This window comes from Denticeps clupeoides, unplaced genomic scaffold, assembly GCF_900700375.1.
Source record: "Denticeps clupeoides unplaced genomic scaffold, fDenClu1.1, whole genome shotgun sequence".
Taxonomy (NCBI): domain Eukaryota; kingdom Metazoa; phylum Chordata; class Actinopteri; order Clupeiformes; family Denticipitidae; genus Denticeps; species Denticeps clupeoides.
In genome coordinates, this window is record NW_021630069.1 from 395,686 (window position 1) to 413,305 (window position 17,620).

The 17,620-nt window shown below is 39.9% G+C and overlaps 2 protein-coding genes across 4 annotated transcripts; one reads left to right on the forward strand and one right to left on the reverse strand.

Annotated features, from left to right (window-relative positions):
* The first annotated feature begins 427 nt into the window (after positions 1-427).
* On the forward strand, positions 428-4,969 carry coq2 (coenzyme Q2 4-hydroxybenzoate polyprenyltransferase). The gene is made up of 8 exons (XM_028968174.1): positions 428-479; positions 1,595-1,920; positions 2,112-2,278; positions 2,406-2,527; positions 2,677-2,762; positions 2,840-2,973; positions 4,406-4,594; positions 4,678-4,969. The coding sequence occupies exons 2-8, from the start codon at positions 1,602-1,604 to the stop codon at positions 4,822-4,824; spliced, it is 1,164 nt and encodes a 387-aa protein (XP_028824007.1). The 5' UTR covers positions 428-479; positions 1,595-1,601; the 3' UTR covers positions 4,825-4,969.
* Positions 4,970-4,982: 13 nt separating this feature from the next.
* On the reverse strand, positions 4,983-16,597 carry gldc (glycine dehydrogenase (decarboxylating)). 3 transcript variants are annotated; one of them, XM_028968171.1, is made up of 25 exons: positions 16,253-16,597; positions 15,987-16,065; positions 15,034-15,169; positions 14,734-14,898; positions 14,574-14,651; positions 14,347-14,494; positions 13,932-14,128; positions 13,763-13,859; positions 13,466-13,571; positions 13,241-13,380; positions 12,987-13,067; positions 12,756-12,853; positions 12,249-12,333; positions 12,127-12,168; positions 11,890-12,032; positions 11,485-11,560; positions 8,610-8,735; positions 8,352-8,501; positions 8,170-8,282; positions 7,923-8,064; positions 7,731-7,842; positions 7,214-7,309; positions 6,935-7,107; positions 6,090-6,170; positions 4,983-5,280 (listed from the first exon to the last, which is right to left on the reverse strand). In XM_028968171.1, the coding sequence occupies exons 1-25, from the start codon at positions 16,505-16,507 to the stop codon at positions 5,143-5,145; spliced, it is 3,057 nt and encodes a 1,018-aa protein (XP_028824004.1). In that variant the 5' UTR covers positions 16,508-16,597; the 3' UTR covers positions 4,983-5,142. The 3 variants fall into 3 exon arrangements, with proteins under 3 accessions (XP_028824004.1, XP_028824005.1, XP_028824006.1); XM_028968172.1 differs by having other exon boundaries at positions 15,426-16,065; positions 16,253-16,322; XM_028968173.1 differs by lacking the exons at positions 15,987-16,065; positions 16,253-16,597 and having other exon boundaries at positions 15,030-15,169.
* Between the last annotated feature and the right edge of the window lie 1,023 nt (positions 16,598-17,620).

Genomic DNA, 17,620 nt, shown 5'->3' on the forward strand with positions numbered 1-17,620 from the left:
TCTTGCATAAAAAGTAAGTAAATCATATGAATGATGTATGCACATTTGTCTATACTTGCTTACTTGAATTTATAGATGAGTATAATCTGATAGATGTCATTACTTCATGTAGACACTTTTGAAAGATTGTGATATCTAGAAAGATTGTGATTTGAGAGCCTACCCACTATTTTAAAAACAGGCCACTTTTCTCTATAGAAATGATCTGTAATGCTCATGATCAGGCAGTTAATGATGGCATACTCTGTAGAGCCTCTCATAATGCCCATGCATTTTTTTAGTTAGTAACTAATCGATGTATAGGAAACATGCATGTCCACTAATGACATGTTACAGCCGTAACATGTCATTTTCGTTCATCAACGAATTTGAACTATAGTAGGTGGGTCATTTCATTACGAGTCTTTGTTTCCGGGGGAATATTTACAGTGCTGCACCAGTCACGGATTAGAGCAGACGCCGGCATTTTATCAGCGGCTGTAAGTTGTATAATAAAATATGCTGATTCCCATTTGAAGTAGCCTGATATATTGTGTAAAATGAATATTTATACTTACAGTCTCTGTGAGTGAGACTTGAAATGTTGAAATGAGACTGTTGAAAATGTTTTGTTTTTTGAATGATCAACAAGCCTTATAAGGCTGATAAGGGTGGTAGTAGCATAGTGGGTAACACACTCGCCTGTGAACCAGAAGACCCAGGTTCAAATCCCACTTACTACGATTGTGTCCCTGAGCAAGACACTTAACCCTGAGTTGCTCCAGGAGAACTGTCCCTGTAACTTCTGATTGTACGTCGCTCTGGATAAAATCGTCTGATAAATGCTGTAAATGTAACGAGCTGAATTTACGAGAGGGAAAAAGAAGCTAGCTGTCTCTTAAACCCCTGTTTGGCAGCTGTGATTTGTGGGATGTGGGGTTTTTAGGTCCATTTTGTCATGCTTCCATTAGTTGTTTTCCCAGGAGGTTCTGACCTGAAGTGCCAGAGATTACTTATTAAAGGTGAAGAAGTTGATATAATGTCTTCATGTCCTGACAGTATTCTGCTATAGTTATGAAATAACTGCACTAAAAGTCATCACTTGTTTTCTTATCAACTGTATAATTCTAGTACAAAATTTGGGTGTGTATTGGCAAGGATCTACATATATATTAGGATATTCTACTGATACACAAGATAATTTGTATGATCTGTGTGGATCACATTACATTAATAATTCAACCAAAACAACATAACTTGGAACTGGATTTTGGACTAAATACAAAATATTGTATAGAAATGTCTCGACATTCAATGTCCCTGTATTGATACAATATCACCATATAAAATATCATTTTAAAATATCACAATATATTGGTGTATTGATATTTTCTAACATCCCTAGTAGAACACATTATTGTAAATGAATTGTATGGAATGAGATGGGCCTGTAAACCTGGAACAATGTACCCAAACCTTTCCATCCTGTCTATTATGAAATGTCCACATTATGTGAGATCGGTCTAGTCTGACAGCTTGCTTCTGACAGCTATATAATAATATTTTTGTGTCTGTCTATGACTTCATTAAATTTGCCATTTTCTCTACATTACAGATGTGACATGAATATTATCATCAGTTTCACAGAGCAGATGATGTTTCCCAGAATATCAGCACTGCCTGTGGCCAAACCATGGAGATGGCTGAGTCCTGGACCTGGACACTCCAGTTTTAGGCATAGTTATTTCAAGTCAAATATCTTGGCCTCTCTGTCATCAAGATCACATTTTAGCCAGAAAGACGTTCTCATCCAGAGATCCTGTTGCCAGCCCAGATCTCTGGGTAAGAGACAGTTTAGCTTCTCAGCTGTGGGGATTGTAGCGGCAGCTCCCTCTATGGTGCAGCCATACCTTCGGTTGATGCGACTTGACAAACCCATTGGTGAGTGAGCATACTTTCTGATGGAGGTTTGTGGCATGACATAAAAAAAGATTTCTGACCCTTATATTGAATATGATAGTTTTCTACTAACTTTATTTATGTTCATTGAGGTGTTCTCATCATGTGCTGTTCAGGTCAGGAAACAGATGTTGAGAATTCTGACTGTAGAATTATGGACTTGTGTCTTGTAGGAACATGGCTGCTGTACCTGCCCAGTACATGGAGCATTGCCCTGGCTGCTGATCCAGGCTGCCTCCCAGACCTGGGCCTGCTGACTCTGTTTGGGATTGGGTCACTGCTAATGAGGGGTGCTGGCTGCACCATCAATGATATGTGGGACAGAGACTTTGACAAAAAGGTCATTCCCTCCACTTCTGATATTTTTAAATTAAATGTTTACTGCTTCTTGATTTGTTAGTTTGCAAAATGAAACACTGATCTGAATTCCCATGGTTATCTCTGATCTAGTATCCTTCCTTGTGCAGGTAATCAGGACTGCCAAAAGACCCCTCGCTTCTGGTGAACTGTCTCAGTTTCAGGCCCTGGTTTTCCTGGGTGGACAGCTCAGCTTATCTCTGGGTGTGCTGCTCTGCCTCAATTATTATAGGTACCCAAGTATCATTAAATTGAGTTTTTTTTATTCACTGGTATCATCAAGGTTTTGAGGAATGTTCTGACATGTATATTATATGTATAATATAACCTCCAGTTTCACATTGTTTTATTTATTGATTCCTATTTTTATACCCATCATAGCATAGCCCTGGGTGCTGCTTCTCTGTCTCTGGTTGTCACATATCCTCTAATGAAGAGAGTAACATACTGGCCACAACTTGTGTTAGGTATGGTGTTAAGTACAATGAGTAATTCATAAATCTGCATGGTTGTATTTATGTGATTTAACTCATTTTTGTTCCAGGTCTCACGTTCAATTGGGGGGCATTACTTGGCTGGTCTGCAGTAATGGGTTCCTGTGATTGGTCCATATGCCTCCCACTGTATTTTTCAGGAGTGATGTGGACACTTATCTATGACACAATTTATGCTCACCAGGTAATGCACAGGTTAAGGGAATGTTGTCAAGAGACACAAGATATATAAAATTTGCCATATTATATCCAATACTAAAAATGACATTTCAAAATCTTAAACTTTTAATTGGGCTCAGTCATAGGAAGTGAGTTTCAGAGAAATCATGCGTGGTCAGATAAAAAATTGCCCGGCTAAGTCATTTGCATAATGTGTAGGGTGTTTTATTAATCATGTAGCACACAGGAAGTGCAACTTTTTGAACATGCCTTAATTAGAGCTGTGGGTTTGATTATGGTTGTCATTTGCAGATAAACCTGTGCTCTGTATTGATAAGGACTGTGCATTGTGCCATTCCACCAGCTTTACCCCAGTATACATTTTGTTACCATCTCCACCTGATCCTGTAGGCTCTATTTCTGCTGTTACCATATGGATCATTTTAATTTTGCTAGCATTCCCATGGAAAACATGGAATTACTGCGCATTCCTGTGAATAATGATTTACGGCTTCTGGTTCACTCTGTAGCCCTGTCTTGGATTATGGTGTAGCATTTAAAAGTGCCCAGTGGTTAAACATGAATATAGAAGGCATTTAATATTAAAATTGGAGTGATTGTCATTGTGAAACACAGCACAGGGTGAAATCAGTCCTCTGCCCTGTGTTTGGGGACAGTACTTTGCCTAGTCGCAACTGGATTCAAACCTGTAACCTCCCAATTACAGGTCTGCTTCCTTACCCACTAGGCCACAACTGCCCCACTGCATGTGACAAACTATAATGCATGTACTGTGGAGGTTAGGTATGAATTTTGTGAATGTGATAGTATTCAGGGAATTGTCACAAAAGTATGGCTTCTGTATTTACAGAAATAAAGTATGCTCACAGACTAGCATAGCATTTACAGCATTTGGCAGACACTCTTATCCAGTGCCTATCTGTGAAATCCCTCATTTGGTTCACTAGGGACCAATCTGTAAATACAAAAGGTGTTTTAGCCAGAGTTTGAATTCATTCCACCACCTAGTCTCCAAGATGGAGAAAAGTGTAGATGAATGCTTTTAGTACCTTGAGGAGATGGTGGTATCAGGTGACCAGTGCTGGAGGATCGGAGGGATCGAGGTGCAGAGTGAGGAGTGATGAGAGATCTGAGGTAGGAGGATGTGACCCTTCCTTGGCTTTTTAGTCCAGCGTCAGGATTTTAAATCTGAATGAAGCCAGTGGAGGGAATGCAAAAGTGGAGTGGTATGGGAGAATTTGGGAAAGTTGGAATCAACTTGTGCTGCAGTGTCCGGATCAGCTTAAGAGGTCAAGTAGTGCTTATAATGTATTAAAGTATTCAGGTTGGTGAACTAGTGACTTAAATTTTTTATTTTTTTTAACCTGTATCTGCAAATTGTTCACAGTTAAACACAAAGAATTAAAATTCTCTTTCCCCCTATTTTGTTAATACAGGACAAGGAGGATGACATCAGGGTAGGAATTAAGTCCACAGCACTAAGGTTTGCGGAGCAGACCAAGCCATGGCTCAGTGGCTTTGCTGTGGCAATGTTGTCAGGCCTGGTCTTGGCTGGCATCAATTCTCACCAGACTCTGCCGTACTATGGCACATTGTCCGCTGTAGCCATTCACCTAGCAAATCAGGTAGGTTGTAATAGTTAGCAAAGCATGAAGAAGAATATAGGATTGTTTGAAAATTTACATGAATTATTGTGATTTGATCACAGATCTACACTTTGGACATAAATAAGCCAGAAAACTGCTGGAAGAGGTTTTCATCTAATCGCAATCTTGGCATTCTCCTATTTTTGGGAATTGTTACTGGCACTTTATGGAAAGAAAATGTGCAGAATGAAGAGATCTACCAGAATTGAAAACTCACACAAAGGGCATCTGGACTTCCCTACATTTCACTGGACCTTGATACACAATGACACTTGTTTCTTTTAAAATACTTTATTTCTGCAATCCTTAGATCATTAGAAAATATTATTTTCTAATAAATGATATCAACATCCACAATAGTGAGTGTGTGGCATAGCAAAAAAAAAAAAAAAAAAAAGTGGTTGGGAAGGCAATAAAAAGTACATTTCTAGAGCAGGTTTAAGGTTTTCTAAAACCTCAGGCAGGAACACAGAACAGGTTCAGGACAAAGACCATTTAAAATACTTATACATGGGATGTAAGCAAGGTCATGAGGAAGCCCTCTCCTCATAGGGAGACTCATACACATCCATGGGTGGGCAAGTGCAAACTAGATGCTGGTCCCCGTAGATGTCATCAATCCTGGAGATTGTTGGCCAGAATTTGTTCTCAGGTCTCACAAAAGGCTAAAGCCATGCAAACACACAATTACAAGGGCATGTAACAGGAGTAGGCCAGCATGACACATAAAAGCAAATGCATCTAAAGTTAAACTGAAAAGATTATTTATATAAACATAGATCAGCCATAACACTGATGTAGGAAATCAAATTAATGATATCCTTACAGTGGTAGTGGTCTGCATATTGTGAACATTTTGTGTTAATATGCTGGAAGCAGGGAAAATGGGTAAGGAAAGATTTGAAATTGTGATGACATTTCCAAAACATTCTGTCTTGAATGTTGATCCAATAGAAGAACTGCTGTAGCATAGTTTGCTCAGTATTGGGGCCCATGCGGACCATTGCTACATTAGCATGGGGGGGGGGTGTCATTTACCTGAGGAAGGCAGGTATAATTCTTTGGACACCTTGGGTTCTGCCATCATGTGGATATCACTTTGACACATAGCACAGTATCCCATGATTGATGTGCCCACTTTAAGCAGCCCCACTGACAAAATGGTTCAAGAATAGTTTGAAGAAACAGGTTTGAGGTGGCTGACCAGTTCTCAAGCCAATCGAGCATTTGTGGGATGTACTGGAAAAACAAATCTAAAATCCTCACTACCTCACAATTTCCAGGACTTAAAACAAGAGGTTCAGAGGTATAGAGGAGTCTGTGCTTCAAATGGTCAGTTTGATTTTGGTAACAAAAGTGATACAAAAATAAAAGATCATTAATGCTATGGCTGATCTATGCATTTTAATATGATTTATCAATGACATTAATTATATTCAAGATAAATGTTTGTCAGAGCCTTGGTTATATTTACCATGGGGAAAGCAGCATCTTCTCTGGAATAGGGTCGGTCCCATGTGGTTGATGCAATACAGGCTAGAGAGTGGGGTGCCATCTGCATGAGAGAGTCTGTATCATGTCAGTATAATGGCAGCTTCCTCTCTCTCAAGGTGGAAATAAGGTAACCACAAGACTATTTGTAATTCTCATTAAAAAACAAGAGCATTAATATTCTTTAAATAAGAATAAATTAAATTTACATTTTGATTATTGCAAAACATTGATATTAAATAAAACCTCAGTTAGCCAATACATGATAATGCACTTTTACATGCATCAGTTTCTCCAGGATTAGTGACATTCTGAATGCTAGAGGCAAGCCTTGGCTTTTAAAAGATTCTTTTAGTGACATCCCAGATGTAAAACTGACAAGCAGCCAGATTATTGAAGCTGCATTTTTTTATTATAACATTCCTAACTTACATCCAGAGAACCAAACAAGATCACAATCAGCAAATTGGCTCCAGGAATCGTTCTTTAGAAATTTAGACAGTTTGCAGCTTATGTTTGTATTAATATCATTTGTGTAAATTACAAATAATAAATGGTCCTAGAAATAAACCCTGGGGTAACTCACTCTGGACACAAGTCAATCAAATCATTCCTAAAATAATGACCTGCAGTTTTGTCTTTTAACAAGGGTTCTATCCAGCCCATGTATAGTCACTGTAAGTGAAGACAACCGAACACATTTTAAAACTGTTACACTCTTGTTTTCACGTTCCAGTTTTACCCACAGAGCTTAGGTAGCATAACATTTTGTTCTACAAACATAGGCTACAAGAATCCCCCAAATCTGTTATAAACAAGGTCACCCACCTTCAGAGGGTTAACACGAGAGTCCATCCTTCCCTCCTCAATGTCTGTGATTTCCTGCCTTATAGCAATCAGAGCATCACAGAATCGGTCCAGTTCTGCTTTGTCCTCAGACTCTGTAGGTTCTATCATCAAAGTGCCTGACACTGGCCATGACATGGTGGGAGCATGGAAACCTGGAAAAGAAAGATTTTCAATAGCCAAGCATTACGTATGGCCAATAAACCAGACTATGTTATATGGTCTGGAGGAAGTAAACCTGTTCATGTTTTACAGTCTTACCGTAATCCTGCAGTCGTTTTGCCACATCCACTGCTTCAATATTTGCTGTTTTTTTGAATGGTCTGACATCAAGAATGAATTCATGAGCAACATACCCTTATGGAAGAAAATATATGATTAATTAAATTTTAATTCTTTTATCAGCATTCTTCAAATCAGGACTTCATAAGATAAAGTGGCACCAGAATGTATGCACACCCTTTCACATTTTGTTATAGTTAGAATAGTTTTAAAATTATTTAGTATCGTCTTTAGAAAGTAGTCCATAATGACAAAGTGAGAATGTGTTGTGCTCAGGGACACAATGATAGTAATTGAGATTTGAACCTGGGTCTTCTGGTTCATAGGCAAGTGTGTTAACCACTAGGCTACTACCACCCATGACATGACACCCACCAGATGACAGTGGAAACCAGACAATGAAGCCAATGGAATTGTCTGTTCATTATTATAATAATTATTACAGAGTCAGATTGGCCACAGGTAAAGTGCAATCATGGAAGGGGGGGCACGATACCTTTTGTTCCCCTGAAAAGAATCTTGTAGTGGCTCTCCAGTCTTTTGGCCATGTAGTTAGCATTTAGGATGGCGATCTCTGTGGCATGGGTCAGACCCTTAGCTCCCATCATCTTAATGGAAAAAAAAAACAATAATTTATTCAGAACAATTTCGACCTACTATAATATGGCAGATAAATATTTCAGCTCACCTTGATGTAGGCCCATGATATGGGCAGGATGGCACTAGAACCCCATGGAGCAGCACTGATTGTACCCAGACTGCTTATAGCATCCCCTGTCTGCATGGGTACCACAGGGTGGCTGGGCAAGAAGGGGGCAAGGTGCAGTTTCCTGCAAAAGGGGTCAAGGTTTAAGGAATGAGTCACATTCTTACTCATCTTTACAAGATTCATTTGTTTGCCCTTACTATATTTTGTCCTGTGGCTATAAACTCACACTCCAATGGGACCCATTCCTGGACCACCACCTCCATGGGGGATGCAAAAGGTTTTGTGAAGGTTCAAATGGGAGACATCAGAGCCATAATCTCCTGGGCGGCATAATCCTACCTGCACCAAACAGTTTGTGAAATGGAGGTGCAGAGGGGAAAAAAGAAAAAACAAGAGAAAGCACCTCACCTGAGCATTCATGTTAGCACCATCCAGATACACTTGCCCACCATTCTGATGGATGAGCTCACACACTTCACTAACATTTTCTTCAAACACACCATTTGTGGAGGGGTAAGTGATCATTATTGCAGCCAGGTTTGCTTTGTGTTTGTCCACCTAAGAAAAGAGCAAATCAGCTCATTCAGACAAGTCTACTAAATCTAAATGTATATTTGAAATTAATATCTGTACATTTTGTTCGATTTTTTTTTACTACTAACTTACCATGGCCTTTAAGTGGGCAACATCAATACTTCCATCTTTGTCCACCTCAACCACTTGAACTTTCATTCCTGCCATCTGGGCACTAGCAGGATTGGTTCCATGGGCCGACTTCGGTATCAAACACACCTAACAAAGATTGGTGCCCTTAGATTTTTTAATTTCTTCAGGACTTTCAAAACTACTGATATCATTTCACACTGCTGCAGCATTACATTCAATAGAATGAAAAAAGAAAATTGTTTTAAAAAGGTAATCAAACCTGGTTTGGCAAGGTTAGGTCTAACTAGGGAAGGAACGGGGACTTAGCCCAGCATCTTACTTTCTTCCCCACACTGGCAGGGATGGGTCAGATTCTAAGGGGTTTAATTTTTTTAATGCAGGTAAAAATACTGACTAGTTAGTTGAAAAGACAATGATTTATTACATTTGCCTCCAATTCTGCATTAGATTTTAGAAAAAAGGCATTAGAAGTCCTATTTTGATCACACAGGGACATCCTCTAAGGCAGGAGCAAGTAAAAGGCATACCAGCACTATGCAGCAGTGGATCTATGGGTGTGCTCGCGAATAGGGCACATCATGCTGAAAGGCGGGGCTGAGTGTTGCACAGTGCACACACAAAAGAAAGATGCGACTGACTTTTTTCTTTTCATTAATAGGCTGACTAATGCAACAGAATGGGTACAGGTGGGTAAGTAGTAAATAGAAAAAGTGCAAACAAAAAAACAAAATAAATCTGTGAATGAAACAAATAATGATCAAATTCATATTTATACATAAATAATAGCAGCAGCCTATTTGTGTAAAAATGAAACAATCCACATTTTTATTATAATTACACCAGGTACAGAGTAGTTTAGGGTCATTATTTTAAATATATGTTATAATTATCTTCACTATAATGTTATCCTCTTTATTTGTGCCTCATTAAATATTGGGCTGTGGTGCTATCTTGTGCACAACTAGACTTACAAACTCTGCAGAAACGAATAGATGTGATTTTCGTTAGTCTTATGCAGTAAGTGCAAAGGGACCAAAATGTCCAGTTTGCACATAGTGACATTTAAATGAAGTCAGCACAGTCATGAATCTCTATTTTCCCTCCATGTTGCATGAGATAAAGCCCTAGATCATTTAACCAGCATGTTTTAGGTGGAAGCATAGGCTCTTTAGACTGCAGTAGAATATGTCTACAAGCAATTACAACATCAAATAATTTTAGAAAACCAAAAATGGAAATGAAGACTAGTGTCAAGTGTTTTATTGAGCATTATTACAAAATTTCAGCCACCACTGCCCCTATTTGACAAATATAGGGCTGCAATAACGAATCGATTACAAAGAGTCAGCAATGAATGTCATAATCGATTTGTTGTGTCGTGCGACACAGACACATTTGATAATTAAAAATAAATAAATAAATAAATAAATAAAAAGGTTAGACGTGGAGCGCAGGGGAACACACTTGGTAGAGGAAAGATACAAGGCCATACGGGCCATAATTCCTCTGCATTTAAACCTTTTTTTTATGCTAACACACACGTGTTTTTATGAATAAAGCGCCACTTTGACTCCGCCAGTGGAAGCAGGCAGCAAGCAGTGGTCTGTGCTCCTGATCAACACAGCCACGAGTTATGCGCTAAAACGGACTGAGATACACCTGGTCCACGGTATGGTCAGACCCGCCCATTTTATCTCCCACGACAAAACAGGGAGCTCGTCAGCCCATGCAACAACAATCCCGAGCCACCGAGGTGCCACTGAGCAAAGCACCGTCCTCACACACTGCTCCCCTTTCATGCTGTGTTTCACAAAGTGTGATGGTTAAAAGCAGAGGACATATTTCTTTGTGTGCACCGTGTGCTGCGCTATGTAGCAATGCAAAGTGTCTGAACAAAGGCAGTGAGAGAGAATAAGTGTGTGTGTGTGTCAGAGTGAGAGTTTGTGAGTGGGTGTGTCTGCAAAAAAGTGTGCATCTGCAGTGTAGAGAACAAGTTCTGACATTAAAACAAATCCTGTTCTTTATTTTTTTATTATTAAATAATTGTATTTTTTATAAATAACATTATTTATTGTTCTGGCAGCTCAGGTGGCAATTTATTTTAAAAGTGTATATATTTGGTAGATCTAAAATCATAATGTGTATGTTTGTGTTAGTCCATTTTTATTTTTATTCTAAAAGCAAGGAGCAAGATAATTGCACTTTCTAAAGAATTTTGAATAAAGGGTTGGAAATAAATGCTTTTCTTTTTTATCCGATTAATAATAAAAGTAATTGAAAGATTAATTGATTATTAAAATAATCGTTAATAGCAGCCCTAGACAAATATAATGTGCCTAAGATAAAAAAAATCTGATATTTCATGTCTTTATTGAGAACAACCATAAACAATATTGCTTGTGTAGATCTAACCCTAACCCATTATATTGTATTTGTTTTCTTATTTATTGTTGATCAAAAGCATTAAGCGTCAAAATATCAATATCAAATATTTGTAATTTAAATCTTGAAAAAGATGAAGTGAAGTGATTGTCACTTGTGATGCACAGCACACGGTGACAGTGAAATTTGTCCACTGCATTTAACCCATCACACTGAGTGAGCAGTGGGCAGCCATGACAGGCGCTCGGGGAGCAGTGTGTGGGGACGGTGCTTTGCTCAGTGGCACCTCAGTGGTACCTTGGCGGATCGGGATTCGAACCTTCTGATTACGGGACTGCTTTTTAACCGCTAGGCCACCACTGCCCCTGTTAATCTGTTAATGATCATGTGGATTATTTTTCTAGCTCTTTCTACAACTGTGCTTTATAGACCTTTTGTATTTGCTAATAAAACTACCATCTAAACAGGTCTGTTCATTCCAGATGACACTTACAGTTCTGTGTGACTCTCCTTTGGAGTTCAAATAGGCTTTGATGGCAGCCAGGCCTGCATATTCTCCCTGAGCACCACTGTAATGCAAAACAAAGTATTAAAACACAACCTCAGCAAAAACCACATGCTCAAAGATCAGTTCAGAGACAGAGTGTCCCAGACAAGGGGAGAAAGTACAAAACCACATTTCAAACTGCTGAATACTCCCCAGCCAATGGCTGATAAGATTTCTGTTGGCTATCAGTCTATTTATAACTAGAACATTTTGTGTACCACCACCCTACCCCTACATTTGCAGAGTAATGAACTGGAAACAAAAAAAAAAAAAAAAAAAAAGAAAAAAAAAACATTAAAAAGCTGCACTTGTTTTCATAAGGAGGCAAAAAAGGTCACATTAGCAACATGCCTGTTCGGTTGGAAGGAGATCTTATCGTATCCTGTGATCTCACAAAGGTCTTTCTCCAGCTGTCGAAAGAGCTGCTGATAACCTTCAGCCTGATGTAGAGGCACAAAAGGATGGATATTTGCAAATTCGGTCCAGGTAATTGGCTGTTAAGAGATTACGGGATAGGGTGTCAAGTCATTAATAGAAAGAGACTAAACATTTATAAACTGTGACATTTACGGACATACTTCTATTTACCATTAATTCTGAGGAGCTATTCAGCTTCATTGTGCATGATCCCTGAAACAGCAAAATTAGCCACATTGATTAGGTTGCTGCTACAGCTCCAATATTTTCATATTCATTCACGTATTACTCACCAGAGGAATCATACTATGCACAAGTGAAATGTCTTTGTTCTCTAGACGTTTCATGTATCGTACAATATTGGTCTCAGAATGATAACTAAAAAAACAAAAAAAAAAAAAACAAACATAACATATCAAATCAATAAACTACATTGTTTGGTTTCTTCTTTAATAAAGAAGAAATCATATTTCACAGATACAATGCCAAACATTGTATCAATGTCACCAAAAAAACCACACAGTAAGTTCAAATCAAATGAAAGTTGCTGGTGAATATTGACATTACACTTTGACGTGGACAATTACCTACATAGTCGATTACCTTTACAAACCGCCTCAGTTGATTGCTTATGAAGGCAAACAGGAAGAGAAGACTAGTTGCTAATTAAAATGACTAAACCTTTTCAAACTGCACCCTCCTCACTGGTGCAACTCTTATTTTGTCTGCCGTTTGGACTTTTATGTGCTCTTTCAGTCCAAAAGTAAATCATATATTGGCAAATACAAAAATAAAACAACCTGTTGAACACAGGATGGGTGAGGTATGTGGTGGTCCTCTTGAAAGGACTTCCAAGAATGCCTTTCATCCTCTCACTCATTTTCTCTGCAATGAGTTCCTCAAAAGCAAAGAAATAATAATGAAGCCTAGGAATCGGTTTCCTCCTCATTTTCAGAAAATATCATACAGGAGTACTGTTTGTACATAAAAAGACATTTTATAGCCCAGAAGAATACAGGAAATAAACTTACTGCTGAGGATTCACATCCAAACACCCACAGCAGGTCATCCAAGTCTCTCTCTGTCACAGTCTCATCCAAAGAAACTCCCAGCTAAGGGGGTCCAAAAAGAGAACATACATTTTTCAACACATGGTCAGTAAAAAGGTGGAAACTGTAAATAAAAATCACCGCAAACCAACATTTAACAGAGAGTTCAGGAAATGTGTACATGCTGTTCCAAACGTAGTGAATGGAAGGAGAGCTGCCAAATGACGAGTCCTTACCACTCCTTTGCTGTAGACTCGTAGGTTGATCTGCCGCTGGACTGCCCTTTCCAAGATGTCTCTAGCTGCTACACTGCAGTGAATCTTCAAGGTGTCAAAGAAAAGTTCATGCTGCAGCTTGTGACCTGCTCTCTTGAGCCCTGCCATGTTAACAAAGTGACCAATTCAGGAGGACATTAACGGACTAAACTGCTCACTGGAACAAGCGGAGAAATTGAAACACACCTTCAGCTAGTATCAAAGTTGCATTGTGAGTTCTCTCAGCTATGTGCCTTAGGCCCTGAGGTCCATGGTAGAGTGCAAACATGGCAGCCATGTTGGCTAATAAAGCCTGGAGGAAGGTCAAAAATGTCTGTCAAACCAGTACTTCAAACAGTGGTGGAATACAGGTCCACCTTATAGACTACAGCGATGGCACGTTCACACATCAGTGTGTCAGCCAGATAGAGCACTAAGGAAGAAAGCTGGATGGGTAGCTTATGCTAATAAAACTGGTGAGTGCATGTTATCCGATCCACCCACTTGAGCAGTGCAGATGTTGCTGGTTGCCTTGTCTCTCCGAATATGTTGCTCTCTTGTCTGTAGAGCCAAACGGTACACATCCTTGCCGGCAGCATCTCTGTACAGAAACACGGCCTCCGCTATTATTGGGAGTGTTGATTAGGCTTATCATGGCCTGAATTTTGAGTACCTTGTCACTCCCACCATCCTTCCTGGCATCATCCGGACAAGATTTTCTTTGACTGAGAAGAAGGCTGCATGAGGCCCACCATAACACAGGGGAACTCCAAACCGCTGGGAGCTGCCCAGAGTGATGTCCACCCCAAACTCACCAGGAGGTCGCAGCACACACAGCGCTAGCAAGTCTGTGGCACAGCAAGCCAAAGCCTACAGAAATAAAAGAAAATATGTTTTTAGACTATATTAAAAATGTTGCATTCAGACAAATGAATAAACTACTATTTTTTTTCTTTAAAATATAAAAACCAATGGGGGTTGTGAAATTGAATCTGTTCCTGTGTAACAGGCGGGACATCAACAGAGTCGGCAGTGGTTTATTTCTGACATGTCAATGCACATGTTGGACTATAAAGCATTAAACTTACTCCACCCTTGTGAGCTTTGTCGACCAGTGCAGTGAAGTCCTCCACACGGCCCTCTGTATCAGGATACTGGAAGAGCACACCACTCACATCCTTCCCATTGAAATCCATCTCATGTGGTAGCTTAAGCACAGTCCGCACTCCAATGTAACTGGAACCCCCAAAAAAACAGTCTTCACATTGTTCTAAAATATTCAAATCTTTCCTGATGACTGTTAAGACCTGCTTACTTTGCTCTGGTCTGCACAACTGCAATGGTCTGTGGATGGCAGCGTGGATCAATATAGAAAACCCTCCTCTTATTTTGCCTTGAAAAAGTATTTATAAAGACTATAAAATCAACTGAATGATGGCATTAAAGGCTGGAAGGTCTTGCCCCTCTCCACTGACCTGTGGCAGAGCTGCATGGCTTCTGCAGCAGCAGTACCCTCGTCCAGCAGTGAGGCGTTGGCCACAGCCATGCCAGTGAGGTCACAAACCATGGTCTGGTAGTTTAGTAGGCTTTCCAAGCGACCCTGTGAAACCTCTGGCTGATAAGGCGTATACTGCGTCACCCTGAAATACAACACAGGGGTTCAACAGACTGGTTTGTGATGTGGTGATCACATCATTTCTGATTAATAATATTCTCAAGTCAATCTTTCATTTTAATCCAGAGAGGGGAAAAAAAAAAAAAAACAACCCACAAACCATCCAGAATTTTCCAGGAGATTCCTCTGAATCACTGGAGGCACTGAACAATTATAATAGCCCATTCCAATGTAAGATCTCCAGAGCTTGTTCTTTGATGCTATTTCACGAAGAGATTCCAAAATTTCATTTTCACCTGCCGAAATAAATCATAGTGATTTATAATTCATGTATTAATTGTTAACACATTTTCCAGAAGACACATAATATATTCATGTTGTATGTAAAATAAATACTAAATTATTCTGTGTTAAAATTGTGCACACAGCAAAACAAACAGCAGATGTGGGTTTAATGGAAAGGTTCAGACACGCCTAAATTACCCAGATACTCTGCTGCAGAAATGAAAAAATTACCCACATTTTTAAAAGCAAAATGATCCAAGTAATTACCACAATTATTTACTCATTCTGAAGCCTCAAGTTCAACGTTCCACCTGGAGAAGTTCCGCTTGCAAACCAAAAACCGGCACCAGAGGAACTGATCCTTTCATTTAGCTAATGTGACCCATATATAAGGTTTTATATAACATTAGTAATCATGGAGGGCGTTTTTAACAACGTGATTGTAGAACAGGACGGAACAGGTTATTAACAGCAGGGTTGGGCTGATTCCTCCTGGTTAATGAAGATGGCGTGATGTAATGTCGTCCTAACCAGATTGAACTGGCCCTGCCACACAGCTCAAGGCTGAACTTTGCACTCGAATGTTCATCCTACTGGCACCGACGGAGCCCGACAGCAGCAAAAACAACTCCAAATATGTTCAAAGGAAGACTTAACAATGAAAGCCCCTCCACAAAGGCCACTGGCAGCCAGCCGATCGCACATAATACATCCGCTCGATGCCCCATTATTCCAGCTCCGTCCTGTACATACACGCTACAATTTCACCAGAAACATTCATAACAACAACACGTGGGCTGGTTAGGGCAGAGAAATTGATGAACTTACACACGGGGTCGTCCATTTTCATGGCTCTTTGCAAGCGGATCGATGGTGGAAGTGTATTTTCAATCATCTGCTCAATCGACTGTAATCAATTGAGTAAAAAGGGTTACCCATCACTAAACCATAAAACGAACATCTGAATACAGACGCTCACCAGTTTCCTTCAAGAATAAAATGATATTTCATTTTATCGATATTAGCAGAAATTCTACCCTGAAATAACTAAAAAAAGAAGTGGATTGGCTGCATACAACTTGTCTGAAACATACCTCAAGTCCCAGACTACTGAGCATCTCCCGTTTCTCCCGGTCACCTGGTCCTATATGTCTCTCGGCAAAGTCATCGTGCTTGGGCAGAATTCGCTCGATCTTCCTGGATCGTAAAGTCTCCGCAGTTCGCAGGTGTCGAACGGACACATGGTCCTGGGCTGTAACGATCAGTTTCTCGAACCCGGTTCTGCACGGCGCTCGGTGACTTAGGGACCTGGAGATGAGAACACTCCACGTTTTAGCGCAGTTTTGCATCCTGGAAGTCAAAGAGAGGGTCCGAATCCGCGACTTCAGATGTTGCACCGCTCATGAGAAGACGTTCCGCCAGAAGTGTCTACTTTATACGCCTCTTCATTACACAACGAGCGACCAATCATAAGGGAGCTGCGTGATGACGTAGTGTCGAGCCCCGGTCCGGGTCCACGCTTAACTGTCCCACGCACGCCGGTGCTTTTATCAAATTCACTGTAGCTCTACCAAACACGGAGAATGGTGTTTAAATCAGCAAATGGTAAATGTCTACAGTGTTTAATATGTTCAATCTGGCAACGTTGCATCCAAACTAATGCACTGAATACACTATAATTTCTTTAAGAAGTGTTGGAATTTCAGATTTACCCTGATCCAGAGTTATAGATACAGGAAGTAAAACAGGAAGTGCTTGAAGCGACATTACTCCTGTATTGGAACAAGAAAAACACACACTGATTCTGTCTGTCTGTAACATTTCGCATAGACTATAAACTTATTTTATTAACATACAAAGCTCAACATAGACTGGTCCCTGAGTGACTTGTTAACAGAGTACTTCCCTACACGACAAGTCTCCAGGCTCTTACTGGTATCGAGAATTAACAAATTCTCAGCAGGTGAATAAGCTTTCTGCTACAGAGCTGCCCAGCTTTGGAACAGCCTTCCTGCTAATGTTCAGAACTCAGATACAGAGTCAATATTTAAATCCAGGCTAAAGACACATCTTTTAGTTAGGCATCACAGTTAAAACTGTCCACTTTGGCCATTGTTGCACTCAACATGTACACCTGCATCTGCCATAACCACTCCCAGCCATCCAAATATAATCTGTATCTCTCCAAGTTACTCTAGATCCTGATTCCTGCCATTGAGCTGCTGATGAGAGGTACCTGCAGGAAATGTACCAGAGGATCACCACTGCCACCAACACCATAATGGCTAAAGCTTCAGGCATCTTCAAATGGACCAGTATCACTTCACTTTATCATCATGATGGACATACACTGTGGACCATGACACTAGACTAAAACTCTCCAGGACAGATGTTGTTGTATTGTCCTCTCTATTCTTGTCTCATTTGTTTGCAACTAAGTACAATACTGATTTTAAGATTCT